At 42.2% G+C, this 27,463-nt stretch overlaps 3 protein-coding genes across 7 annotated transcripts; 1 reads left to right on the top strand and 2 right to left on the bottom strand.

The window, feature by feature from the left end:
- The first annotated feature begins 1,329 nt into the window (after window positions 1–1,329).
- Window positions 1,330–4,574, top strand: LOC111972840 (diamine acetyltransferase 1). Its single transcript, XM_023999952.2, has 6 exons — window positions 1,330–1,621; window positions 2,108–2,159; window positions 2,266–2,355; window positions 3,372–3,473; window positions 3,601–3,641; window positions 3,983–4,574. The coding sequence occupies exons 1-6, from the start codon at window positions 1,556–1,558 to the stop codon at window positions 4,157–4,159; spliced, it is 528 nt and encodes a 175-aa protein (XP_023855720.1). The 5' UTR covers window positions 1,330–1,555; the 3' UTR covers window positions 4,160–4,574.
- A 1,383-nt stretch (window positions 4,575–5,957) lies between these two features.
- On the bottom strand, window positions 5,958–12,913 carry LOC111972839 (MICOS complex subunit MIC26). 2 transcript variants are annotated; one of them, XM_023999948.2, is made up of 9 exons: window positions 12,744–12,913; window positions 12,281–12,397; window positions 11,859–11,981; window positions 11,677–11,709; window positions 10,092–10,197; window positions 9,896–9,991; window positions 9,242–9,333; window positions 7,463–7,552; window positions 5,958–7,360 (listed from the first exon to the last, which is right to left on the bottom strand). In XM_023999948.2, exons 1-9 carry the CDS (start codon window positions 12,762–12,764, stop codon window positions 7,352–7,354), a joined length of 687 nt encoding a protein of 228 aa, XP_023855716.1. In that variant the 5' UTR covers window positions 12,765–12,913; the 3' UTR covers window positions 5,958–7,351. The 2 variants fall into 2 exon arrangements, with proteins under 2 accessions (XP_023855716.1, XP_023855718.1); XM_023999950.2 differs by having other exon boundaries at window positions 10,092–10,146; window positions 12,744–12,906.
- A 236-nt stretch (window positions 12,914–13,149) lies between these two features.
- Window positions 13,150–26,096, bottom strand: LOC111972837 (kelch-like family member 15). 4 transcript variants are annotated; one of them, XM_023999943.2, is made up of 9 exons: window positions 25,842–26,096; window positions 25,365–25,473; window positions 24,271–24,409; window positions 23,993–24,181; window positions 23,638–23,862; window positions 23,281–23,442; window positions 22,965–23,174; window positions 21,418–21,608; window positions 13,150–21,270 (listed from the first exon to the last, which is right to left on the bottom strand). In XM_023999943.2, the coding sequence occupies exons 1-9, from the start codon at window positions 25,900–25,902 to the stop codon at window positions 20,502–20,504; spliced, it is 2,055 nt and encodes a 684-aa protein (XP_023855711.1). In that variant the 5' UTR covers window positions 25,903–26,096; the 3' UTR covers window positions 13,150–20,501. The 4 variants fall into 4 exon arrangements, with proteins under 4 accessions (XP_023855711.1, XP_023855712.1, XP_023855714.1 ...); XM_023999944.2 differs by having other exon boundaries at window positions 25,365–25,452; XM_023999946.2 differs by lacking the exon at window positions 25,365–25,473.
- Window positions 26,097–27,463: the final 1,367 nt, after the last annotated feature.

Genomic DNA, 27,463 nt, shown 5'->3' with positions numbered 1-27,463 from the left:
AAACAAGAGTATACACCTCACACATTATGGGCTTAAAAAAAGAAGACACCTGTACCATGTCAGATATAGAGTTGAAACATTATTATTTGTCTCTCTGAAATGAAACCATGGTCCGTATAAAGTGATAGATTTAAACATATACAACATGTATGTCATTGAACAACCCCATGCCATGATTAGATACAGAAAAAACACACCAATCTCTCATAAGTTCTTTAAACAATAAAAGCTCATTTACCAACATTTCTGAAAACGGATGTAGCATTTTGGAAATAAACTCTTCAGCTGTACATGTAAGTCCTAGTCATATGGCACCACATAATTAACATTCTATATTCCACCTCAATTGCTACATAAATACAAACACTAGTCGTGACCAATGACGTGTAAAAACCCTGGATGACTGACAGGGGGCGCTGTATTGAAGCCACCTTACAGCCAATATCTTGGAAGCTACAGAAATCAATTTATTAATGTCTACGTTAGTTTTTGACACGTTTATTCTATTACAAACACTTTAATGCATGATTTTAAATTATGTGAGCTAAACATAAAAATAACAACAACAAAAAATAAAACAATTCTTGAGGTATTTTTTTGCGAGTACTAATGTTACTGTTCCCACTACAATAACCCAGCAGAAGGCACAGTGATGCCGAAACGTTGGTGATTTACCCAATAAATTACTACGAGTTTTTATATAGTGTGCGACTCTCTTTATTATTTTTATACCCACAACAAACATATTTAAATATATGTAATTTTGTCCTTGAAAAATGTAATTGAAATACTGTAGAATTCCATTCATTCCTATGGAGGACTGCTCCTACTAGCATCAGCAATCCAGGGTCAATATAAAAGTAACTGGTCGTGCTGCACTGGCTACAATCCAGTAATTACATAGGCTACTGAGCCTGTTATTATCGGCCATTCCACTGTAGTCTTGGCCTGTGCAAAATCTATGTAACCAATTTCTGTAGATATTTCTACTCAATACATTATGTAGAATTCCACTATGTATAAATAGTTAAAGACATTTAAATAAAAAAAGTGCTAAAGTACAGACTGGGCTAGATGCAGTGAAAAATATATAATTTGAACCTGTTATCTCGTTGCCTGGCTACCCATCCACATCGCATGGCAAAATGACGTTATAGCGAGCAGCAGAATGGCCCTACTTCACTTGTGAAATAAGGCCATTAAATTCAGGGTGACTCGTCAGGCAAGTTATCTCTTGACGGGAGAAAACAACAGAGAAACTTGCGACGTGTCGTCGATCTTTCGTTCCAATTGGCCAGAAACTACCGAGTTCCGGTTAACCTCCCCAAACCCCCTTGGTCCGTATAAAACCGCGGTGCGAGACAAAGCACGATCCAGTCCAGCTGATCAGACCCAGATAGGTTACTGCTGCATGTAAACTCTCCCGACATAGGCGTCAGGATCCCAGACTGACTGCGGAGGTTTAAACTCCTGGGACGCGAATGAAGAAACTTCTCCTGCTTCACTTCACATACAGAGGTTTAGTGAGAAAAGGGAAAAAGAGTAAAAGAAGAAAATGGACCGTTTTAAATTGCGGAAAGCGGAACCCAAAGATGTGCCTGACATACTGCGACTCATAAAGGTAGGCCGTAAACAAAAACATTTGACGAGGAGAATAAATAAATGCACTGTCTACTGTTTTGCGTAGATTTACTTAATTTTAGTTTTGCGAAAGTTGTTGGAAAGTATACTGAAGTATGTTTAGCCTACACTAGACACCCATCTGGCCCTGAACTTGAGACCCTTTCTTTGATGTTGTTATTTTGTAGCCCCGCTTAAGCCTAGACGAAATCGTTTTGTTTGACTTCATTCAAAGAAACTGCAAACTTGTGTCTGAAGGTGACATAAATACCGACGATTTCCTCTGGATATCCGTCGGTATCACAGTTGGCTCTGTAGTTTATTTGTTTACGTTGGCAAGGAGCCTTCTTTCCTCCGTTTAATGAGGTGTTTATAACGTTAACGTTGTTCTCTGTCCGTTGACGGTCAACTATCTCAGTCAGTCATACACGTTCCCCATTTGACTTGTTCTTGGTTTTGATTCTGACATGTTTCCGCTTCTGTTTAGGAACTGGCTAAATACGAAGACATGGAAGATCAAGTAATACTGACTGAGAAAGGTGAGTCTGAATGAAACTGAAACCATTTATGTCCTGCTTACCGTGTGATTTACCGCACACAGAGCTTAAATTGCTTAAATTTCATTTATAACGTTTGTAATAACAGATCTGCTCGAGGACGGATTTGGGGACCACCCATTTTACCACTGCCTGGTGGCGGAAGACCCCAGTGAGGAGAGCAACAACAACAACAATGGTAAGAGATTGTGAATCTCCAATCCCCCCCAACATTGCCTCTCAATGCATGTAGTTACTTTCCCTATGCCAAACATAGATCAAACCTGTTAGCCCAGTTTGTACTGTATACAGACATCTCTTTCTTCAGTTATATTGTCAGTGTACACAATTACATGAGCTTTGGTGTCTGGGAGGAGCCCAACACTTTCTGTATGAGAAGTATGTAGGTTTGAAACATTGTAGCTGTACACGTCTGTCTCTCTCAGCGAGAGGCTGATGGGTACACTTTGTCTTACTTCCTCTTATGGTCTGTGTGTGCGTGTAAACTGCATGCGTTCAATTCTCCCAACACAACCCCAACTGCAGTGGTGGTAAAAGTACTGTATTGTGAGAGTCACTCAGTAAAATAGTACTTGAGTAAAAGCAAACCAGACTGCACAATTATTATTTATTTTTTACATTTACGGATAGCCAAGGGCTATCGCCAACACTCAAGACAATTTACAAATGAAGCATGTGTGTTTAGTGAGTCTGCCAGATGAGGCAGTAGGGATGACCAGGGGTGTTTTCTTGATAAATGCATAAATTTGACAATTTTCCCTGTCCTGCTAAGCATTCAAAATGTAACAAGTACTTTTAGGTGTCAGGGAAAATGTATGGAGTAAAAAGTAAAGTATTTTCTTTAGGAATGTAGTGAAGTAAAAGTTGAATGGAAAATATAAATAGGAAAGTACAGATACCCCAAGTAGTACTTTAAAGTATTTTTACTTAAGTACTTTACACCACTGCCCAACTGACACGTCTCCTCTTTACACAGTCCTCTAGCCTCACTAAAACCAGACTGAGTTTAGAGCTTAAGGTTGAAGTTATCCTTAATCACAGATCTGTGATCCGCCATCCCACATCCTTGCTGCTCATAACCATTTAGGGCAGAATTCTGAACTGACCTTCATTCAGTGTTTTGGGGTAACTCGGAAACAAGCTCTGTTATACTACGTCAGGCTTGTATTTATGTGGTTACTTATTTTTGTCTAGGTCCTGTGGTAATTGGTTTTGCCATGTACTACTTCACCTATGACCCCTGGATCGGCAAGCTGCTTTACCTGGAAGACTTCTTCGTCATGAAAGAGTACAGGGGTAAGCACAAACACTTCCTCTCCTTCTGTCTCTTTCTTCCTCACTGACCTTACCAATAACCACAAACTCTCTCATCGTCCGTCCATTTTTACTGCTTTCCCATTGTCTTCTCTTCTTTTCCCACCAGGGTTTGGCATCGGCTCAGAGATCCTCAAGCTCCTCAGTCATGTGAGTAACTTAGGAGTTATTAGATGGTAGATGTCAGACAGTTTTTACATGGCTCTGGTCAGAATCCTGTTGTAGAAATAGGTCAATGACTCAAACAGAATGCCATACTTTCTATAGAGCCCATTTCAGTGAGTTATGATTCTTTGTACAAATAGCTGATTCCACTCCTGTTCTGTTTGTTTATTGCTGTTGAAATAATCAATGAATATGTATTGGGAAAAAATAAAGGAAAAGCTGATTTTTAGATTCGGATGGCTTTGTGTGAGGGGGGCGGGGAAAGCTCACAATCACTGTCTGGTACGCTGACGCACGCCTGCTCTCTCTTCCTCTCTCCCCCTCAGACGGCGGTCAAGTCTCGCTGCAGCAGCATGCACTTCATCGTCGCCGAGGGCAACCAGGCGTCGATAGAATTCTACAAGCGTCGCGGCGCCGCCGACCTCTCTCTGGAGGAGGGATGGAGACTCTTCAAGATCGACAAGAGCTCTCTCCTCAAGATGTCATCCGGCCCTGAAGAGTGAGCTGGCCCAGAGACACAGAGAAAGATGGGGATTGGAGTGAGACTTGGGGCCGATTTCAATTCAGTTAATTATTTGCCTGTCTCGCACTTCAGCAGTGGGGTGTGTGACTACTGACAATAGATTATTATTAAAAAGGGGCATTAAACATTACTAAATCACTTAATTTAGGGTTCATGAATAATTTTATTTTAATAGATCGAGTATTTATCTAAAGCCATCATTTTAGTAGGTGATGTAGTTTAGTTTATTCTACTAATCAACAAACCTTAAAGCCTTTTGTGTAGGAATCCTATCTAGAACCTGAAAGGGTGTAGCGTGCTCTGTTTCCCTATAGACCAATCTGGGTAACTAATGCTAAAATATAGTGATTTGTAGTTTTAATGTGTATGTTTTTGCAATTAAAAGGTTCAGAGCATATTTGTGTGGTGACTGACTTCTCTAGATCTAGGAAGCCGGGGGCTTTACAATGAAATCCCAGAATGGTGATGTCATCAGCCTTTTCCTCTTTCTCGCTCCCTCTGTCATACTTTATCTCTTCCTCTGTGAAAGGGGAATGTGTGGTCTGTTAAGTCTATGGAGAGCAGGGGAGTGGAACACGCGCGGGCACACAAACGTTCTAGTCAGATCTTGCAGAAACCGGGGGCGTAGAAATGCATATCAATGTGATGGTTTGTTTTTCACTGACTGAACATTCACTACAGCATTGCCTGATCAACAAACACTTTCACAACCTAACAGTGTAGTGGCCCAGTTTAGAGTATACAAACACTGCATCCCAACCCTTTTCACAGACAGACAGATCCTCTTTACTGTAAACACAGTAGCCCTTTCTCAGGGTTTTCCCCAACACTCAGAAACTAAACTCAGAGAAAAGGCCTAACGCTCTAATTATGAAGTTTCACAGCTCTCCTTTTTCTATTTGGCTTTTGCCAAATGTGTGTTTAAGGACAGAGCAGTTTCAGGTTCAGTAACAACCAACTAAAGGAGTGAAGTCTTCCATTGTCTTTAGTAAACAGTTGTACTCCACCTTAAACCATATGAACTCTGAAAGCTGGTAGGAAATAGGGCAGGACAGTTTAATTGACTTAGTTAACGTTGATCCACGTACAGCATAGACCACAATATTTACATCTGAGAGAACGAGGTAGAAGGATAGGGGGGTGCTGAAAAGAGACAGCATTCTTCATTTTAAGACGGGCCATAATATTTTCATAGACTCCCATGCGCCTCGCTGACCTGTTTGTCCAGAGCTTTAAACGTGGTTAATCTCTTTAGACACAACAGGGAGATTAAAACACCCCATGGGGTCTTTATCCAACCCTTTCTAAACTATAACAATGTTCTATTCTTGTACACACACGTGTTGATCACTTGGTTGCACAAATACAGGCATTCATTCACACAAGACCCTAGTGGGTCACACCTCCCACGGCGTCAAGGTCGAGTGTCAAGTCACACCAACAGATACCCCCAACTCGCTCACCCTCACTGCGGATGGAAACTGGAGTCTACTTCAGAAATCATTTGGTCAGGGTTACAGCAGATTCAGTTTGTACAGTGTTAGCCTGGTCCCATCAGTAAGGGTTGGTAGAGGAGTTGGCAAAGCACATCAAGATGTGGGGCCAGGCTGGAGTTGCAGATGAACTGCTTCCTCATGTAAGTTTTACAGGGCGGGAACAGTCCCTGTTTGAACAACTAATTCCACACATTAAAAAAGCCTTCAGACCTGACCAGAATGTCCCATATAGAGTATGAACAGACTACCCTCTCTGTGAGAATGCTAGAGGCATACGCAGTCCATGAAAACATGCACTTAAGTTTATTAGCAATAACTCAGATATGAGATTAATTTATTATGACCATTTTTCTGTTCCTAGAAAGTAGGGGGGTGGACAATCAATACAAAAAATAAAAAACAATGCTCAAATAAATCTTCAACGTTTGAAATAATTTATGTAATGTTCTGCAGTGGATCATTGATGGGGGGGATGTCTCTGGAAATAAATACATAAATAGCAAAACAAAATATGAGCATTAAGATTTGGCTAGACAAACATTCAATTGAGGTCAGAGAACAGCTGACAGGAGTCAAGGGTGTCCGTTGGGATGGTAACAGAGCAGGAGGAAATGGGATGTATCATGTTACAGGAGAAACAGAGGTGTATGGGGGGTGTTGTGTGTGCCTGTGTATATAGGGGTGTTGAATGTGTATTCTATCCACAGGTACAGACCTACATAGTTAATTTCACCTCTTGTAATCCAGGTCATGTCATTGAAAACAAATTGTCTTTTACAACAAGAACCTGGTTATCAATTGGTTGTTCAAACCACCCAAAACCAATTTAGGCATAGATGATGGTAATAACAGTTACAGCAGGCTCTCAGCACTGGTGGGTGTGATGACATGCTGTAACATCCTCAAAGTATATGAACATCTAGTTCCAAAATTCAAATAAGGGAGAGTGGGATAAGTTGAGCCCCCCATACATAAAATTTATAATTTGACCAAATATTTAGGAAGAGGTCATCATTTCATGGAGTCTGTGAAGGAAGAAACCACATGGAAAAAGTGGACCGCAAGTGAGGTCCAAAAAAAGTCAAATTAATGTATTGTGTTAGAGCATGGGTATTCAACTCTTACCCTACAAGGTCCGGAGCCTGCTGGTTTCCTGTTCTACCTGATAATTAATTGCACCCACCTGGGGTCCCAGATCTAAATCAGTCACTGATTAGAGGGGAACAATGAAAAAAAATGCAGTGGAACTGGCTTCGAAGTGTTAAAAAAAAAAAAGTACAAAGTGTTGCTTAAAAGACAAAAGCAATTGTGATTGTGTTGAATTGTGTTTGGGAAATAAAGATATACATGGTTTTAAAAAGGTAGTGGTAATATTTCATCCAGTACAGAAATTGGTAGGCGGCTTAATTTACCCTGTTCCGCGCATCAATTTTGCCTCATTCCCAGGTCAATTATGCCAAGAGACCACTTTTTTTGACAACTATGTTTTCAAACTGTTTACATGAATCATATTATTTCCAGGGATACACAACATCCTGAAATGCAGATATCTTTGTTAGAAAGAATACTAGAATACTAAAACAAACAATTAAACCAGCACCTGCACTTGACCCCCCCTCAGCCAGGTTATGTGTCTTTCTCTGTCTCAGCTAGGAATGCTCTTGTCCTCGGTCTTCTTAACCTGCCTGAGGGGAAACAGGAAGCAGTAATGCACATCATTATTACTGACACATTTCACTTGAATCTCAAACATCTTTCCTCGATTCCTTGTCATGATGATGACTAACCTTGCCCTTGCCAAATGGCAGGTCCTTCCAGAGCGTCTTCCCAGCATCCCGACCCTGCTGACTCCAGCTATACATAGAATACCAGCTCACCTGAGATAAGAGATCCACCACACACACAAATTGTGATTCAGGCGCAATGGAAATGTGCAATAGAAAAAGGCCAACAGCGTGTGTGTGTGTACATGGGGCAGATGGGTTCCTACTATGAGGTCTGACCTCAACCAATCAGACAAACCATCTGACAGATCTAATGCCCATAAACAACTCTACTGTCCCAAAATGGATCATTAAACACCCAATACACACTAAATCACTAATTAAGTGTCTTTGTAGCTGTCTACATACCACCACAYACCAAGGCTGGCACTAAGACCGCACTCAATGAGCTGTATTCCTCCATAAACAAACAGGAAAACACTCATCCAGAGGCGGCGCTCCTAGTGGCCGGGGACTTTAATGCAGGGAAACTCAAATCCATTTGACCTAATTGCTATCAATCAGCATGATACATGTGCAACCAGAGGGAAAACTAATTCTTGACCACCTTTACTCTACGCACAGAGAAGCATACAAAGCTCTACCATGTCCTCCATTTGGCAAATCTGACCATAATTTTATCCTCCTGGTTCCTGCTTACAAGCAAAAATTAAAGCAGAAAGCACCAGTGACTCGGGCTATAAAAAAGTGGTCAGATGAAGCAGATGCTAAACTACAGGACTGTTTTTCTAGCACAGACTGGAACATGTTCCGAGATTCTTCCAATGGCATTGAGGAATACACCACATCAGTCGCTGGCTTCATTAATAAGTGCATCGAGGACGTCGTCCCCACAGTGACTGTACGTACATACCCCAACGAGAAATATGTACGTACAAAATTGTCAAACTTCAGCCACCCTAGTCATAGACTGTTCTCTCTGCTAGCGCACGGCAAGCAGTACCGGAACACCAATCTAGGTCCAAGAGGCTTCTAAACAGCTTCTACCTCCAAGCCATAAGACTCCTGATCATCTAATCAAACGGCTAACCAGACTATTTGCATTGCCCCCCCCCCACGCTGCTGCTACTCTGTTATTACCTATGCATAGTCACTTTAATAACTCTACCTACATGTATATAATTACCTCGACACCGGTGCCCCCCGCACATTGACACATTGTACCGGTACCCCCTGTATATAGCCTCGCTATTGTTATTTACTGCTGCTCTTTAATTATTTGTTATTATCTCTTACTTTTTTAGGGATTTTCTTAAAACTGCATTGTTGGTTAAGGGCTTGTAAGTAAGCATTTAACTGTAAGGTCTACACCTGCTGTATTCGGCGCCCGTGACAAATAAAACTTCATTGTATTTCATTTAAACTGACCATAAGTCACAAAACTACATCCATTACCCCAGTCACCAGTCACAGCTTTCCATCCTCCCTCTCATCTGCTGTCTACTCATCACTTTCCTATCCTGCTTCTATAATCACCCCCTCTATCATCCCTCCTGTCTGACTGATCTGGCTGTGCTGGTGCACACACATACATACACACCTGTATCCTCTCTGGGTGTGTCTCTCAGATAACCACATAAAACAGACCCAAAATATCCCAGACAGCATGGGACACCGCTTTAAAATGAAAGGGCAGACTATTAACCACATACCTTCCCCACACACACACGCTTACCTCACAGCCAGAACTTCCTACAGGAAACCACAGCCCTTCCCGTTGGGGAGAGAGAGGGAAAGGGGTGGAAGACACACACTAACATTGCCCCCCCCCCCTACACACACCTTGGCTAAGGAGGCAGCCTGTTGGGGGTAGAACATGGAAGCACTGAGAGCCATCAACCCTACAGGAAACACCAGCCTCTTCACCCTGGAACCTAGAGAGACAGAGACTGGTACGGTATTCACACCCCTTGACCTTTTCCACATTCTGTTATGTTAAAGCCTGAATTTACAATTGATTTTACATTTTTTGGTCACTGGCCTACACACAATACCGCGAAACGCGTCAGATTTTTAAAACTTTGTTTCTATTGAACATGCCATTCAAATAAAGGCATTTTAATTAATTATATGAAGAGTGCCTTGGTCCTCCTTTCTTTTTGATACCCCATGTTCCTGATTGACCGAGTTACAGTTTTGACTTAAATCTGCTTAAAAATCTATGGCAAGACCTGAAAATGTTGGTCAAAGGTGATTCTAAAATGTATTGACTCAGGGGCTTGAATACTTATCTAATCAAGATATTATATGTTTAATATTTTCTTTTTTACAAATGTTGGAATTTTTCTTCCACTTTGGCATTACAGTATTGTGTAGATCGTTGACAAAAAAATACAATAAAATCCAGTTGAATCCCACTTTGTATCAACAAAATGTGGAAAAAGTCAAGGAGTGTGAATACTTTCTGAAGGCACTGTAAATGTCTGTGCACATTACCTTTGGCCAGGTACAGTCCTAGGAAGCCAGAGAAGCCAACCACCCCGAAAATGGGATAGAGGTCAGGAGGAGGATCTTTGAGGAACTCGTACGTCTCTGTGTGTGTGTGTGTGTGAGTGTGAGAAAGAACACAATTAAGTATGCATCCATAATATGGCATGTAAATGAAAGTATCTGGATGATTATGTCTCCTCACCTCTCACTGTCCTGATGGAGGTGCTCACAGTGGGCTCTACAGTCCTGTAGACTTCCTGTTCCACAGGATATGACATCACGAAGAGGAGATAGAACCTTAATCTATGCTTCAGTATATCCAATTCCATTCACAAAATTAAAAATGGACAGAAAGCTCAGTGTGTTAGTTATGCGCGGGTTGACTCATAAACCGCCATCCCCGCAGTTATATATGCGGGGAGGTAGGCTTAAGGTCATTAAATATTGTGTGGATGAAGGGCGGGTGGGTGGCATGTGGGTTGAATAAAGAGAGAATACATTTAAAAATCCATAAATGTATAATTATTGTGCAATTTCTAGCTATAGGCTACATTGATGTTTTTCTTTCATTATTTTAGGCTATCTGGCATTAGTGCGTAAGCCTAAGCTTTAGGGCCTAACTGTATGCGTGACAAATATCCTACACGCCAATCACCAAATGCTTTTGTGAATGGGCAGAAAAAGCTATTAAATTCACGGAGGCAAAAAAGAACAACGTCTGAGTTCAATAAGAGAAAAGCTGTGAAATGGAGAAGGGAGGACGAGAAGTCATGTTTGTGAAAGATTTGGAAAAGTGGTAAAAAAGGATGATAGCAGTGCCAGCTATGTTGTGTGATGATTGTGAGGCGCTATACAAATTTGAGTCACAAGACGGGGACTTCAAATAGGCCTTTTACTGTTCAGATGGGTTAAATGGAAACTGAAATCTGGACACTGACTGTAGGTCTATAACCTCTCACATAGCCTTAATATTAACTCCTGCAAAATTAAGCATTTCTATCAGTAAAATTATACACCAAATGTAGGACACATTTTGAAATATGATTTATTTATTTCAGAATTTTGAGAGAATTGCAAACGTGCAGTTAGATTGGCTAGCTTCTGTATCTTTATCAGAATCATAAACGCTGATAGCTTATTTCAAAACACATAAAATATGCATCCAAGCCGAACTGAAATCTTATCAGAAACATTTGAGGTTTTTTTTTTTACATCTTTCTATTTCCTTACAACCGGTCAAACTGGTTGCACAGAAAATCTTTCTGTTTTTTTGTTTGTTAGCTATTGCATTTTCTCCCCGGTCCCTAAATGAAAGAAGCAGAGATGACAGTGAAAACTTTAACAGATGTCAACTATATTGAAGCATTCATTCTATCGATTTAGGACATTATTCTAGTGAGCAAGGGTTTATTTTGTCTTCTAGGGCAACATATAATGACAAAAGAGAAGCTTCACGTATCTAATTATAGACAAGTTAACTAAGAACTAGCCGACTAAAATGTTGGAAATTATGAGCCGAAACATATTTAAAACCAGTCAAAAGAAATCCTGCACCCCCTGTAAAAAAATTGTTCGGCCATCACTGACTGTAGCCTACAACGCATTTTCTATATTAGCGGGTTAGGGTCGGGTGTGGGCCTTAGATTTTCACTTTATCACATATAGCCGGGAGGTAGAGGATGGCTTATTAGCAATTGCGGACGGGTGCAGGTGAACAAACAGCTGATCCGTGCACCACTAGTGTGTGTTTGTATGTCTAGTCTTAGTAGACAGTGTCTGTCACCTACCTCTGCTTTCTCCAGGGCAACCAGACCCGTTTCCTGCAGGAAAACAAACAATTACCACAAACATTCTTAAATCTCAGCATTTAACAAGATAATGAGGGAGATGCCACTTGCGATTTCCTAGATACACCCATCTTGTTCTAGATGATAGGTTCGATACATACATCGCTGAGGAAGAGGTATACCTGACACTGGTCGGTGAAAGGCTCGGCCCATTTCCTCAGCTCGGCCACACCCTGTTCCACTGGCCCCGCCTCTGACTCCACATACTTGAGCTGCGGCTCTGGAGTAGTGTAGAGGGACGGGAGCTGAAACACACACACTTTAATCCAGCAGACTACGTTGTCCTGTCAAATAAATGTAATCTGCAAAGGCCCGTGTGGGAGCCAACACAAACACCAAAACAGACATTATTAGCAGATAAGATCTGTCCATTCATATCTGGGTCGTAGCCAGAAATTCATTGGTGGGGGACCAACAGAAATTTGGGCAGGCCTGGCTCCCCAGTTGGTGGGCCTGTGTCCACCCAGGCTCACACCCCTGCTTCACATAACTGCCACATAAGTGTTCCTGGACAGGACATTAGAGGGACAGGAAGGCTAGCTACCTCTTCAATACTGAGACTCAGATCTGCCAGTTTCTCCTTGACCTCTCTAGCGGCCAGGACAGTTGCATTCCCCGTCAGCAAACCCAGGACACCTGACACAGCGGCAGACAGCGGCACCTGGCAGCAGACACATCGTGATGAGGACAGTTACTTTATGGTAAATGTGTGGCAGGAATCAGGACATTCATGGCAGGTATTTGAGAGTAAGTTACACTAACGTTAACATAAGGGGAATGTTCTGCTCAAAATAAAGAGTAAAGCTATTAGTCCAGGACTGCTAAAACATATACTGTTTCGTCCAGTCATGTCATAGTTATGACTAAAAGAGAATACGTTTTGCTAACGTTTCAGCCAATGCTCAGCCCCACCACCATCACGCTTTTATGTAGTCTGTCATTAGCTACGAGTGTAATAGTCTATAATAACCCGAATGCATCTTACAAGAGAAATGTTGAGCCATTACCAGTTTCCCAAAGTTTGACATTTCTCTTCCTGCCTAGTGTACGGCGACTCGAACGGAAAAAAACATTAGATTCGGCAATTTTAGAACGATGTGCTTCTCAACAGCGACATCTGCTGGCACACTATAGTCAGCATCACAGGTGAATACACGACACACACACACACACCTTTCCCAAACACACTAAATCACCGTTTCTCAAACTCGGTCCTCGGGACCCTAAGGCGTAAACGTTTTGTTTTTTGCCCTAACACTACACAGCTGAATAAAAGTACGAAAGCATGATGATTAGTTGAATCAGCTGTGTAGTGCTAGGGCAAAAACCAAAACGTGCAGCCCTTGGAGTCCCAAGGACCGAGTTTGGGAAACCCTGCACTAAATTAACCACAAAAGGAAAGCTGAAAACCTGAACAGTATGAACATTTATTTCTGGATAGAAATTACAAAGTGTTCCAAATAGCAGTGTCTACTCAGATTATAGTAAATACATTGTTTATCTATTATTTTTCAAATAGTCATCATACAGGGTATTTTATCCTCAATATTCTATTATTTTATCCTACTGAGACTGAGGGCTGATGAGGATTATAAATGCTGAGCTATGACAAACAGACATACAGATAGACAGGCAGGCCATGTCCAAAATAAAAACAGCAGTAGTACATACATGTTGACCAGCAGAGGGAGACAGCAGTTTGAAGACAGGCATGATATGGGCCCTTTGGCCAGACGCATACTATTCCTGGACCCAAAAACCTATATTTCAATGGAGATTCTCTATTGCACATTGCTTTTTAGTCCAGAAGCAACCTTACGTCTGGGAAACCAACTGGGCCTTAGAGTTCATGATATTGATAGTAATTTTCACATGGGAAAATATACATTGATACAAAACAAACAGAGATGGGAGATGACGACAGAAGACCATATTAAATCTAACCTGCCTTAGTGATGTTAACAGTCTCAGTTTACACATGACTGCCCACAGCACACACACATATATATTACTCGGTCAAATGGAGACATCTACCTGTGAGGGGGGTCTACCTGCTTTTATACAGTACCGCAAACCGCTCTGAGACTTTATCTGACTGTGCGGGGAAAGATATGTTTGTATGCTACTGCATAAATACTGCACTGGGGGGTTTTACTGAATAAAACCATGAATGTAGGCAGGAGGATGTTGCATAGAGGAGAGGAAGGAGAGAAGAATAGCACAGAACAAGTGGCACAAACTCTCTCTCTCTCCCTCACTCTAAAAGCATCATAAAGACCATGACCTATTGCAATGCAAATCATATCAACATCATATTCTAAACCACAATCACACCAAGTTACCTGGTGGTGGATGGGGGTTAGATAAACACACATAAAAAATGGCTGACAGACAGAACTGCAGAATAATGTGTTTTAGCCCTTTTCATTGTTGCTCATGAAAAGAAGAATGAGATAGAGATGAGCAGGTTCATTCGCTGCAACTGGCTCAGTCAGTCAGACAGAGACAGACAGGACTAAGGTCAGGGTAGGGTTTCACAAAGTAGGATTAATAAGTTAGCCAGATAGCTGACGGTCAAGATATCAACTCTTGATTAGAAGGCAAAAATAGTTTATGGCGTTGCATTACTGGGAGTATTGAGTAAGGAACGCCATGTTCATTTCAAGTCCATCTTTAATGTGAACTCATTTTCTTTTTCTGTATCAACTTTATTTTATTTTATCAAAGTTGTTTCTAGTACATTTGTGGCCAACACCCTACTCCTACCTTGCAAAAAAAAAACTTCAGCAGTCAGCCACAGTAACACTCAAAGCAGACAGAGTAAACGTCAATAAATCAAGTGTAATCTTACATACAGTACTGCCAGAGAGACCAGGACCTTAACAATTCTGTCATCCCTAACCAGGGTCGGCTCTAGCCTTTGGGGGCCCAAAACGAGATTTGGTTGGGCCCTAAGCGAGACTTGTAGGGCTTACTACAAATTCTTGCTAGTAACAACAACATTAGCACAGCTTACATTAAGTACAACCGGCACAAGCCAAACAAGCTAGTGCCACCTTGTGGCCTGGAGTATTTAAACTAGGCAAATCGGAGGTTAAACTGTTCCGTGAACAACAAAAACTTAACTGCTAACACTCTGGGCAGAGGTGCCCCCCTGGAGGTCAAGACCCCTGGGCACGTGCCCGGTCGGTATTTGGCCATGATTACTACAGGTTTAGATGACTGGATAGACTTACAATCAAAACAATATTAGCTGACATGGCTAATTGAGTGACTAAAATTAACCAGATTTCCATCCAACCTTTTTATGCGAGTAAGGTACGTTGGATTAAAAATGTCAGGACAGCCTGATGGAAACAGAAAATTGGTCTGTAAACTTTCCAAATGTCGATAAAACCAAATATGTTAGAGATGGTGGGACCTTTTTGTGTTGGGAAAAATGAATTATGCAGTTTAAACCTTTTATGCGCAAATATTAATATAATAACCATCATATCTTAGTAAACTTGGAGTCCCGCGATGACATGTTGTGTGGTCCTCCCACTACAACTCGTCAGGAAACCATGCGGTTTATTAGCTTACAGATGAAATAAGTTATGATGAACTTCACAGGGTGGTGAACATGCACGGTGATGAGCTTGATGCTCCTTTCCAATAAATAATCAAGGGTCTTATTCTGGTGACATGATCATCGATGCTTGGCTGCCGTTTGACAATGACAAATAATCCACAATTTGATCCATAATAATCTCATCACGTAGGCCAGGGATGGGAAACTCCAGTCCTCTGGGGCCTGATTGGTGTCAAACCTTTGCCCCAGCTAACACATCTGACACCAATAACTAACTAATCATGATCTTCAGTTTAGAATGGAATTAGTTTCATCAGCTGTGTTGGCTAGGGATGGGGAAAGTGTGACAACACTCCGGCCCCTGAGGACTAGAGTTACCCATCCCTGATGTAAGCTATACCCGCACTGTATTGGCGAGCTGTTGGCTAGAGCACACGTGTCAATACCAGAGTGGGCACACTCGCTATATAGAGCAACATGTTTTGTGAGAAAACCATCAGTAGAGTTGAAATGTGATGGAAACACATTGAACTTCTATTTATTTACTTTTATTCGGTACATGGGAATCTAACCGCAAAAGGTATTTTTATGTGTACTATGTCATCACGCACAGCCTTTTAACTGCAAAGAGTCAATTTGATGGAAACACATCTCTGGTGGGAAAATGCAGTATATTGTTTTTATGTGGATGATTGATTATATGAAAATCTGTCGCCAATTGGATGGAAACCTAGCTAGTGATAAAGTGTGATAAAACAAGAGGAAACTTGTTTGAACCTTGACCATTCTATTATTCTCTTAACAGTAAGTTGAGACCCAGACTGAGTTCCTAAAAAATATATATAGTTTCTAAAACTCAGTCCTGAGGTCCTCCCTGAGTGCACGTTTAGTTTTTTGCCCTAGCACTACACAGCTGATTCAAATAACCAACTCATCATCAAGCTTTGATTATTTAAATCAACTGTGTAGTGCTATGGCAAAAACCCAAACATGCAAACGGGGGGGGGGGGCGGGGGGGGACCAAGTTTGGGTAACCTTGTCCTAAGTGACCGCTTTGCCTGTAGCCGGCCCTGTTCCTGACCTCTGACATGGTTCTCGCAGTCAGCACATCAACAGTGTTATTGCAATGTAGTCATGACAGCACTAAATCATCACCATGATCATCCTCTTCGTCACTAAAAATGAACTTTCTCACATGCCCACTAGTATGATGTGTGCATACCTTTTTTCCTCATTCTGCTCATTCATTTATCCACACACACACGCTCCAGATCCCCAGACTCAGAGAGGGGGTTACAAAGAAACTGCATGACATCACATGGTGGAGACAGACAGAGGGTTCAGAAGACTGTAGGCTGAAACTGAATCATAATAATTACAACAATATGAAACTGACCTCAGTCCAAAATAAACCAGGTAAATCATGAAAAACATTCTCAATATTTTTCAATTTCTTCTGAGAAAGCTAATTTTGAAAATGATCAGCTTGAGTTACCCACCACCACTGATCACAAGCGAGTCTACCTTTTCTGCCCGTGAGTAGGACAGATTACTATGGCATGTTTAGTCTCGTACAACAGTGACTAGGGTCTAGTTTCAATTAAGGACTATTTTGGCAAAGAGGAACTATGTCACTGTCAACATCACTACTTTATCTGTTTAAAAAAAAAACGAAATAGTAGCTAGCAAAATGGAAATTATGGAAGCAATTTTTAAGGAGTGCCTTTCGCAAGTGGCTAGTTTGCATGAACTACCTTAACGATAAAAACATTTGAATTGAACCACTTTTTGACAGCATCCCATTCGATTTATACAAAACGTTCCATACATGTTTGCCCATGGAAGAAGTGGTCAGGACCACCTTTTGGACCTGAATGGCAGAACATTCAGCAGATAAAGCATTTCGCTACACCCACAATAACATCTGCTAAATAATGTGTATGTGACCAATAACATCTGCTAAATAATGTGTATGTGACCAATAACATCTGCTAAATAATGTGTATGTGACCAATAACATCTGCTAAATAATGTGTATGTGACCAATAACATCTGCTAAATAATGTGTATGTGACCAATAAAATGAGATTTGACTTTAAAAGGTGCTGGAAATTGACCCATTGTGCATACTCCACCATACCATGAGACATCCATGTCTTCTTCACTGGAAAAGAGAAACAGTTGAGTTTGATATCATTTAAAAGCTTACCTACAGTGATGTCAAACTATTTTATTATTTCCAAAAAATCTAAAAATCAATTATTTCTTTAAAAAAAATAAACATAAATTACTATTGTTTTTATATTCGCATATGTTGTAGCTTAGGCCCTATTTCACATGAGGTTTTTGTGTTGTGCCCACCATCGGTTGATAAACAACATGCTCTTAAATACAAGGTGGGTGTCATTTCAATCATAGAATGGACCTATCCCTACAGACCACTGCAATTTAGCTGGTACACCATTGAAATTGAAACAACATTTTTACTTCTAAATTACTTGCCCGTCTACCCACCATCGAATGTCAACTTAAAATGGTCAAATCTATTTTATTATCCTTATTTCTATGATTTAAACAGGTTTTCTATGGAGAATAGACAGTATAACTTACAGATATTCCCATTCAAATCAACATGTGTGGACATCTTTGTGGTACCATTCAAGTTGATATTTCAATTTTATCCTCATTTTAGTACTTTTATCAGCCCAAACATGACACTCAATCTGTATTTAAGAGCATGTTCTCAACAGATAGCGGTCACAATACAAACGCTTTAGAGGATGTAAAATAGGGTCGAAGCTAAAACATATGACTATGAGTTTACGTGTTTTTAGATCATTTATGTTAAGTTAGAAAAGTTATTCCCCCCCAGAAATTATGAAATAGCTTGACAGCCCTGTTTGTAAGCCTTTAAATTATATACATCTCAACAGTTATCTTTTCCAGTGATGAAGAAGATATGGATGTCTCATGGTATGGTGAGGTACAGTTGAAGTCAGAAGTTTACATACAATTAGGTTGGAGTCATTAAAACTCATTTTTCAACCACTCCACAAATGTCTTAACAAACTACAGTTTTGCCAAGTCAGTTAGGACATCTACTTTGTGCATGACAAGTCATTTTTCCAACAATTGTTTACAGACAGATTATTTCACTTATAATTAACTGTATCACAATTCCAGTGGGTCAGATGTTAACCCCTAAGTTAACTGTGCCTTTACACAGCTTGGAAAATTCCCGAAAATGATGTCATGGCTTTAGAASCTTCTGATAAATGCTGTCAATTAGCCTGAGTCAATTGGAGGTGTACCTGTGGATGTATTTCAAGGCCTACCTTCAAACTCAGTGCCTCTTTACTTGACATCATGGGAAATCAAAAGAAATCAGCCAAGACCTCAGAAAATAAATTGTAGACCTCCACAAGTCTGGTTCATCCTTGGGAGCAATTTCCAACCGCTTGAAGGTACCACGTTCATCTGTACAAACAATAATATGCAAGTATAAACACCATTGGACCACGCAGCCATCATACCGCTCAGGAATGAGACGCGTTCTGTCTCCTAGAGATGAACGTACTTTGGTGCGAAAAGTGCAAATCAATCCCAGAACAACAGCATAGGACCTTGTGAAGATGCTGGAGGAAACAGGTACAAAAGTATCTATATCCACAGTAAAACGAGTCCTATATCGACATAACCTGAAAGGCCGCTCAGCAAGGAAGAAGCCACTGCTCCAAAACCACCATAAAAAAGCCCGACTACGGTTTGCAACTGCACATGGAGACAAAGATCGTACTTTTGGGAGAAATATCCTCTGCTCCGATTAAACAAAAATAGAACTGTTTGGCCATAATTACCATCATTATGTTTGGACGAAAAAGGGGGAGGCTTGCAAGCCGAAGACCACCATCTCAACAGTGAAGCACGAGGGTGGCAGCATCATGTTGTGGGGGTGCTTTGCTGCAGAAGGGACTGGTGCACTTCACAAAATAGATGGCATCATGAGGGAGGGAAATGATGTGGATATATTGAATCAACATCTCAAGACATCAGTCAGGAAGTTAAAGCTTGGTCGCAAATGGGTCTTCCAAATGGACAATGACCCCAAGCATACTTCCAAATTTGTGGCAAAATGGCTTAAAGACAACAGTCAAGGTATTGGAATGGCCATCACAAAGCCCTGACCTCAATCCTATAGACAATCTGTGGGCAGAACTGCAAAAGCGTGTGCGAACAAGGAGGCCTACAAACCTGACTCAGTTACACCAGCTCTGTCAGGAGGAATGGGCCAAAACTCACCCAACTTATTGTGGGAAGCTTGTGGAAGGCTACCCGAAACATTTGACCCAAGTTAAACAATTTAAAGACAATGTTACCAAATACTAATTGAGGGTATGTAAACTTCTGACCCACTGGGAATGTGATGAAAGAAATTAAAGCTTAAATAAATCACTCCACTATTATTCTGACATTTCACATTCTTAAAATAAAGTGGTGATCCTAACTGACCTAAGACAGGGAATTTTTACTTGGATTAAATCTCAGGAATTGTACAAAAAAAACTGAGTTTAAATGTATCTGGCTAAGGTGTATGTAAACTTCTGACTTCAACTGTACATATGCAAAATGGGTTAACTTTGAGTACATTTATCTCTTGAATGTTTTGAAATTCAGGTCCACAAAGTCACTTTCTGAACACTTATAAAATATGTAAAAATGTATATGAAGGTTTCGTTCAAATCAAAAGGGATGCTGTCAAGAAGTGATTGAATTCAAATGGATTTACACTTAAATAAATAAAACCACTGCAAAGGTTTTGCCTGCAAACTTTGGATTTGAATCTCGATGTTCTGGCATGTCTGCCTCGCGATTTGCTGGGCTAATCCCCAAAATATTTATTTTCCCTTATCGGCGTAGGTAGTGACGTAGTTCCACTATGCCAAAAGCGTCCATCATTAAAACCAGACCATAGTCATGGTGTTGCCTAGGATCGGGTTTTTGAGACTGCTTAGTCCATTCTGTGTCTCTAGTTGAAAAGCTTCTGTGTAATTAGAGCGTTAGTGTCACACCTGTAAACACCTATCCTCCACCGCCCGACCCACATCTGCCGTCTGGAGCCTGTGGGAGGAGTCTGTCTTAAAAAGGGGGACATTCCCAAACCTTAAAAAGGAGCATGTCTGAACTGAACCAGACCTCAGCTGCAGCGCCGGACGTGCTCCAGGACGTACTCAGGGAAGTGTAGAGTGCACACCTGCAGCCCGTCCAGTTTGCAAGGCATCCTGGGATACTCGTCTTCCTTCCACTTGTTGTCGTCGGGGTCGAAGGTGAGGATGGAGTCAGAGTAGTGTCCATTATAGCAGAGGCCCCCCAGCACCATGATCTGTCTGTCCAGCACCGCCACACCATGCCCACTGCGCCCGATGGGCATCGATGCCAGGATGGTCCACTCATCTGTCTCAGGGTCGTAGACCTCTGTGGATGGGCAGCCCTGCGACTCGAATGACGCCCGGAGGATCACACACACCCCCCCGAACACGTACAGCTTCCCGTTATGGGAGATCATCTTATGGAAGCAGCGAGCGTAGTTCATCTTCGACTTGTTCTCCCAGCAGCTGGTGTGTGTGCTGGGGAGGATGGGGGTGCGAGCTGAGCGCGTCCTGTGTGTGTCCGTCGTTCCCGCTCCCCCGGAGCCCGCTAAACACACCCCTCCCCCTGCGTCTCTCCCAGGGTCGAACACACACACCTGTTTGGAGGTGGATGAGGATGTGATTCCTCCTGTGATGTAGAGTTTACCGTTTAGGACTGTGCCCTCGTGACCGTACTTGTTGACCGGGTATGGGTCCACAAACTCCCAGCGGTCCGCCGTGATGTCATAGCGCTCCGTGGAGTAGAACGTCTCGTCCCGCGTCCGGCCAGCAACAGCGTAGATGAACTTACCAATGACCCCCACTGCAAACTCTGACCTGGAAGTAAAGACAAATGTTTATAAATACATTTTTGTTCAAAAAAATGTAACACCCTAGTAGACCTTGTACAAACATGAAACCATGTCCCACCTGGGTACAGACAACTACAGACCTGTGTACTGACAACTACAGACAAGTACAGACCTGGGTACAGACATGTCGGCCATGCGTAGCCAGGAGTTCTGGCGGGGGTCGTAACGGTAGACTTTAGAGGAGGCGTGGAACTCCCCGTCAGGCCCTAGCTCCTCCCCACCCAACAGGAAGGCAAAGTTGTTGACGATGGCCAAGCAATCTGGACGGAGAGGGACCTGGGGACCTTCCAACTCCCACCACACCTACAGACAGATCATACAGACATTACACATATTACAGAAGGAGTTCCCAACCTAGGGGCAGCAACATTTCATTGGGGGGGTGCGGGAACTTCCAGTTATACAAATGAATGCATTCAACGGAAATGTGTCATCCGCATTTAACCCAACCCCTCTGAAGTATACCGATCTAAAACAATGCATAAATTTGCGATGCTTTAGGCTAGAAACAAGCGGTAAATGCCAGAGGAAGACGTGACTCTGATGCACATATATTTGGTTAGGCTCTGACGTTCCTAAGCTGAGCTACGACCTTCTAAAGTCGAGGATTCAAAGAAATTTGACTTTGCTTGGGAAGTTTTTTTATTATTTTATTTTTATTACATTTCAAATTACAATAACAACAAAAATTGCTTGGGAAGTAATTTTATACAATGTATATCAAAAGAGAATATGTATAATTAAATTGAGAGTTCATATAAATTATCAGAATAAAACATTTGATAGCGGAATAACATATTCCTTATCCATTATTATTAATAATATCAGCCTACCTAAAAGATGTCAAGAGTCTTGTTAAACTATACTGAACAAAAATATAAACGCATTATGCAACGATTTCAACGGTTTTACAGTTCATATAAAGAAATCAGTCAATTTAAATTAATTGAATGGGTCCTAATCTATGGATTTCACATGACTGGGCAGGGGCGCAGCCAGAGTGAGCCTGGGAGGGCATAGGCCCACCCACTTGGGAACAGGCATACCCACTGGGCAGCCAGGCCCAGCCAATCAGAATTAGTTTTCCCCACAAAAGGGCTTTTTTTTACAGACAGAAATACTGCTCAGTTTCATCAGCTCTCCAGGTGGCTGGTCTCAGACAATCCCGCTGGTGAAGCCGCCAGATGTGGAGGTCCTGGGCTGGCGTGGTTACACGTGGTCTGCTGTTGTGAGGCCGGTAGGACATACTGCCAAATTATCTAAAACAACGTTGGAGACGGCTTATGGTAGAGAAATTAACATTAAATTCTCTGGCAACAGCACTAGGGTAACATTCGTGCAGTCAGCATGCCAATTGCACGCTCCCACAACTTGAGAGCATTGTGTTGTGTGGAAAAACTGCACATTTTAGAGTGGCCTTTTATCAAGCTGGTGGTGTATTTAATATAGGCTACCTTAATAAACAAGATTTTCAAATGGGAAAAAGGGGGCCCTGGGGGAAAAAAAGTTGGGAACCCCTGTATTAGAGAATGGCTGCAACAAAAGCCTCCACACTCCAGGAGGAGCGTTGTTCACACCTGCTGTAGGCCTAATTCCTCTTCCTTAGGTCTGTGCAGTAGTAGGATCTTACCTTGGGTCTGTGCAGCAGTAGGATCTTACCTTGGGTTTGTGCAGCAGTAGGATCTTGCTGTTGACCATGCTGTGTCCGATCATGCCCCTGAACACGGCGGTCTGTGGTCGGACTGAGCGGATGCGGTTGGACCGCGTCTCGACCAGCGGCTGCTCGTTGACGTCGTGGAAGTAGCCGAGAGCCTGGTCTACCTCCTGACGCAGCCGTCGAGAGTAACGATAGAACTCTGACGTCTTCACCTGAGGGAGGGGAGGAGAGGGAGACAAAGAATAATTAGTAAGAGGTAATGTCATAGAGAGCAGGTTGCACACATGGGAACCATGTGACTCATCTTGTGTGTCTTACCTTTTCGAAGACATTAACGGCAGTCATGAGGCAGAAGCGTAGAGACTGGACGACAGTGTCTGTGTGTCTCCAGCGGCGGCGGTCGTGTCGTAGCCAGGCCTGGACAGACTCATAAAGCTCTATCTCTGGGAACCGACTCAGGGCATCACTGTCCAGGTACGCCTGACACACACACACACACACACACACACAAACCACACACACACACACACACACACACACACACACACACACACACCACACACACACACACACACACCACACAACACACAGTTAACAAGAATATATCACCTGTTATAAAGAGCATCACTTTTCAGGTACACACACAACTAATGTGTGAGAGTTATTCCAGCCCACCTGCAGTCTCTCAAGGCTGAGGTAAGACAGGAAGTCAGGTCTGCTCATCAGAGGAACAAAGTTCTCCAGCAGGAAGTTGTCGAGCTGCTCCTGCACACCCTCCACCCCCACGCTGAAGTCCTCCAGCAGCCTCAGCACTTCAGCACAGTTCTCCAGACAGATCTTAGACAGCAGGAAGGAACAGCAGAACTCTACCACCTCTGTCAGCTGGACGTACATGGCTGCCTAGAGGGTGAGGGGAAACAAAGAGAGAGAGAGTGACAGATCATCAGCAAGAAGGAACAAGAGAATTGGACATACATCACAGCTTAAAGGGTTAAAGAGACAGTTGTGTGTGTGTGTGTGTGTGTGTTACCTGTAGTATCTCCTGCACAGTGACCATGCTGAGCTCCAGTGAACCGTAGTACATGAACCTCAGTACGTGGCCGAAGCCGGCAGCTGTTAACCCCTTCATGTGGATCTTGTCCTGGTCTCTCTCTCGCATGTCTGCTGTGAACATGACCCGGAAGTAGTCACTCTGGGTCGCTAGCAGGGCCTTGTGAGCCTGGAGGAGGGGATAACATTACGTTAGTGAGTGAGTGAGTGAGTGAGTGAGTGAGTGAGTGAGTGAGTGAGTGAGTGAGTGATGCTAACCTGGAAGTGGTGTTCCTCTATGAGCAGCGTGACATCCAATAGGAGTCTCTCCTCGTAGAGCGCCCGAAACCCTGAGGACACGCTCCCATCATGCACCTGGGACAGGTACATCTCCACCTCCCCCCCCGACATCACACACCTGGAGGAGGAAAGAGGAGGTTAATAGCTCACACACACCTGAAGTAAGGAGAGGGGATTAATAACACACTAGTAACATGACGGTAGTGATGCTTTACTGTTCAACCACAGACCAATAAAAGAGTAGAAAAACTGTCACTCAAAAGGGATGCATCACACTACAGTTAAAACACAATGCTGTATTTCTCTTTCTAACACTTGGCTGTGTTTTTTCTAACACATGTGTGTAAAAGCCTGTCTCAGTGGAAGGCTCTAGAATGACGTCAAGAACATTCAAACCTCAGCGCTCATACAGACAGACACCGAAATACACACCCACACTAAAATACATACCCACACAGAAACGCGTGCTGCGTGCGTACACCCAAACACACCAGCTGACAATTATGCACTCACACACTAGCAGCAAACCCACCCACAGACAATCAGATACAAATGCATGCATTCATTCTCTCACACCCACACACACACACAATGCACACTCACCTCTGATTGGCCACGGGCATGTCAGAGGGGTTATTCCGAGCCAATCAGAGGACAGTGGCCCTTGTGTCCTGGGAGAAACTAACAACGCCCTTCACTGAATCACCTGGACGACAAACCCAACATTTTATTGTACATCGAAACTGTATGTTGAAAAAAATTATATGTATCAAGAAAAAAAAGGTTATTCAAACCAAACCGTAGGCTAGACCTAAAGCTACTGAGTAAGTTAAACCAGATGTGTTTACAGAACTTTCCCTGATTGAGGAGAACACATACTGAGGCTCCAAGAACAGGCTGCCTTGGATCCCCATTCCAATACTCAAAATTGCACCATTCCTTCCATTCTCTCCTGCTTTGTCAGATCAATAGCTGGTGGCCGTATTAAGGAAGAAAGGAGGGATGGATGGAGGATGTAGGCTACAGGTAGAAGTAGGAATGGATGGTTGTTATGGTTGTCATGGAGATTGTACCTTTTGGGGGCCTCGAGGCCAGTCTCGAGCTTAGCTGACAGCAGGCTGAGGGGACGCTCACATTTCCTCTGTTTATGTTTGCCCTGATCTAGAGACAGAGAAAAACATTCTACAAAGCTAGAAATTAATTTCCCCCCTATGAATGAAATGATAATTGATAATATAGCTAGTGCATTTAACGTTAACTGACTCAAAAACATTAGATTCACCGTGTAGGCTAATCTTTGACGTAATCGTGTTGGCTAGCAAACTGACGTTACAACGTAGCTAACCAGTGAGCTCGCGCAGCCGGGAAAATCACAGATTGCTTATTTTTCGCGCAAGGACATGACAGGACAGTCAAAATGATAGCCAATGTAGCTAGCCAACTTGCTAACGGCAATACACAATTTATTGCAAGCTTGAATTGACTTGTAGCTCACGACATCCCGTGGAATTATTTATCGCTAGCTAGCTTAGCAGGCTAGTGTCTCTCACCTCGGCGCTGCGAGTCCCCACAACCCCTCTTTGACCAGGCAGACCTGGCTTCTTCTGACATGTGTTGCGGGTTTATATCCGAGATCAAGAAAAAGGACAATAAAAAAACATGGCCGAAGATTCCTTATCGTCCATTTACAATTCCACCGCGGCTTTAATTAGTCTTTATTTTAACTTGATATCAATATACTGTTTGTCTGTAGATTCCATATCCATTGCAGACGCCATATTCCCCGCACTGACGTCATTTCCTAGGTATAGCCTGTTAGAACGGAACTTTAGTGGCGTCGTTGTGCAGTGCAAGTGAACCTGTCAATCAAAATCATCAGGCAGGTGTACTAGGGTCAACCTGCGATTATAGAGCTGCAGTGGTGCAGAATAATTGAGGCCTCTCTCTTCATATTATTAATGAGAACTTGTTCTCAACTAGCCTACCTGGTTGAATAAAGGTGAAATAAAAAATAAAATAAATATATTGACCTTGTAATCAACTCTCCTCTCTATCTCTCCCTCACTCTCTTTTTTTTCTCAGCAGTTAAACAGAATGATGAAATGATTTTTTGTGGAACAGCCAGAGCGGGCTGTTTCAGCAACCCTGCTCACACACTTTTGATGTCCCGCCCTCATCCTCCTTACCGGTATTAACATTAAAGCCTTGTCTGAATCTCTGCATCGTATCCATGTTAGTTCTACATTGGGGCAGTGTTAATGAGTCTATACCCCAAATCATTTTTCAGGTGGAGCACAACATTTAAAACTCTTTACACTACTGAGCAGCGCTGTAGCTTACTGTTTTGGCCTGGTTATGCATAAGGTTATCGTTATGCTGATTCAGGGTATATAGGCATCCTGATCATCCTGGACCTCAGTGCAGACTTTCACATTGTGAACCACAACATCCCACTGGAAAGACTGGAGCAGCTCATTGGTCTCACTGGCCTGGCCATTGGCTAGTTCAAATCCTACCTCACAAACAGACAATGTGTCACCATGGACCAGAGATCATTAGCTACTGTAGATTCAGCTGTGGGCAGTGGTGGAAAAAGTACCCAATTGTCATACTTGAGGAAAAGAAAAGATACCTTAATAGAAAATGACTCAAGTAAAATTCAAAGTAACCCAGTAAAATACTACTTGAGTAAAAGTCAAAGTATTTGATTTTAAATATACTTAAGTATCAAAAGTAAATGTAATTGCTCAAATATACTTAAGTATCAAAAGTAAAAGTATAAATAATTTTATATTAAGCAAACCAGACAGCACAATTTTCATATATTTTCTTTTTTACGGATAGCCAGAGGCACACTCCAACACTCAGACATTATTCACATATAAAGTATTTGTGTTTGGTGAGTCCGCCAGATCAGAGGCAGTAGAGGTGAGCAGGGATGTTCAATTGATAACTGTGTGAATTGGACCATGTTCCTTTCCTGCTAAGCATTCAAAATGTAATGAGTACTTTTGGGTGTCAGGGAAAATTGATGGAGTAAAAAGTACATAATTTTCTTTAGGAATGTAGTGAAGTAAAAGTTGTCAAAAATATATATGGTAAAGTAAAGTACAGATACCCCAAAAAAACTACTTAAGTAGTACTTTAAAGTGTTTTTACTTAAGTACATTAC

The sequence above is a fragment of the Salvelinus sp. IW2-2015 genome, linkage group LG14 (assembly GCF_002910315.2).
Source record: "Salvelinus sp. IW2-2015 linkage group LG14, ASM291031v2, whole genome shotgun sequence".
Taxonomy (NCBI): domain Eukaryota; kingdom Metazoa; phylum Chordata; class Actinopteri; order Salmoniformes; family Salmonidae; genus Salvelinus; species Salvelinus sp. IW2-2015.
The sequence above is the reverse complement of the archived record's forward strand: the minus strand, read 5'-3'. Positions and strand labels throughout refer to the sequence as shown.

Excerpts from the sequence above, each read along its gene's own strand:
- LOC111972840 (XM_023999952.2), top strand. The coding sequence starts at position 1,556 with ATGGACCGTTTTAAATTGCGGAAAGCGGAACCCAAAGATGTGCCTGAC. Across the intron at positions 1,622-2,107 it reads ACATACTGCGACTCATAAAG|GAACTGGCTAAATACGAAGA; the intron begins GTAGGCCGTAAA and ends GCTTCTGTTTAG. Across the intron at positions 3,642-3,982 it reads TCCTCAAGCTCCTCAGTCAT|ACGGCGGTCAAGTCTCGCTG; the intron begins GTGAGTAACTTA and ends TCTCCCCCTCAG.
- LOC111972839 (XM_023999948.2), bottom strand. The coding sequence starts at position 12,764 with ATGTCAAACTTTGGGAAACTG. Across the intron at positions 12,398-12,743 it reads TGTCAAACTTTGGGAAACTG|GTGCCGCTGTCTGCCGCTGT; the intron begins GTAATGGCTCAA and ends GTCTGCTGCCAG. Across the intron at positions 11,710-11,858 it reads CTTTCACCGACCAGTGTCAG|GAAACGGGTCTGGTTGCCCT; the intron begins GTATACCTCTTC and ends GTTTTCCTGCAG.
- LOC111972837 (XM_023999943.2), bottom strand. The coding sequence starts at position 25,902 with ATGTCAGAAGAAGCCAGGTCTGCCTGGTCAAAGAGGGGTTGTGGGGAC. Across the intron at positions 24,410-25,364 it reads GGCCTCGAGGCCCCCAAAAG|GTGTGTGATGTCGGGGGGGG; the intron begins GTACAATCTCCA and ends TTCCTCCTCCAG. Across the intron at positions 21,271-21,417 it reads GCCGACATGTCTGTACCCAG|GTCAGAGTTTGCAGTGGGGG; the intron begins GTCTGTACTTGT and ends CTTTACTTCCAG.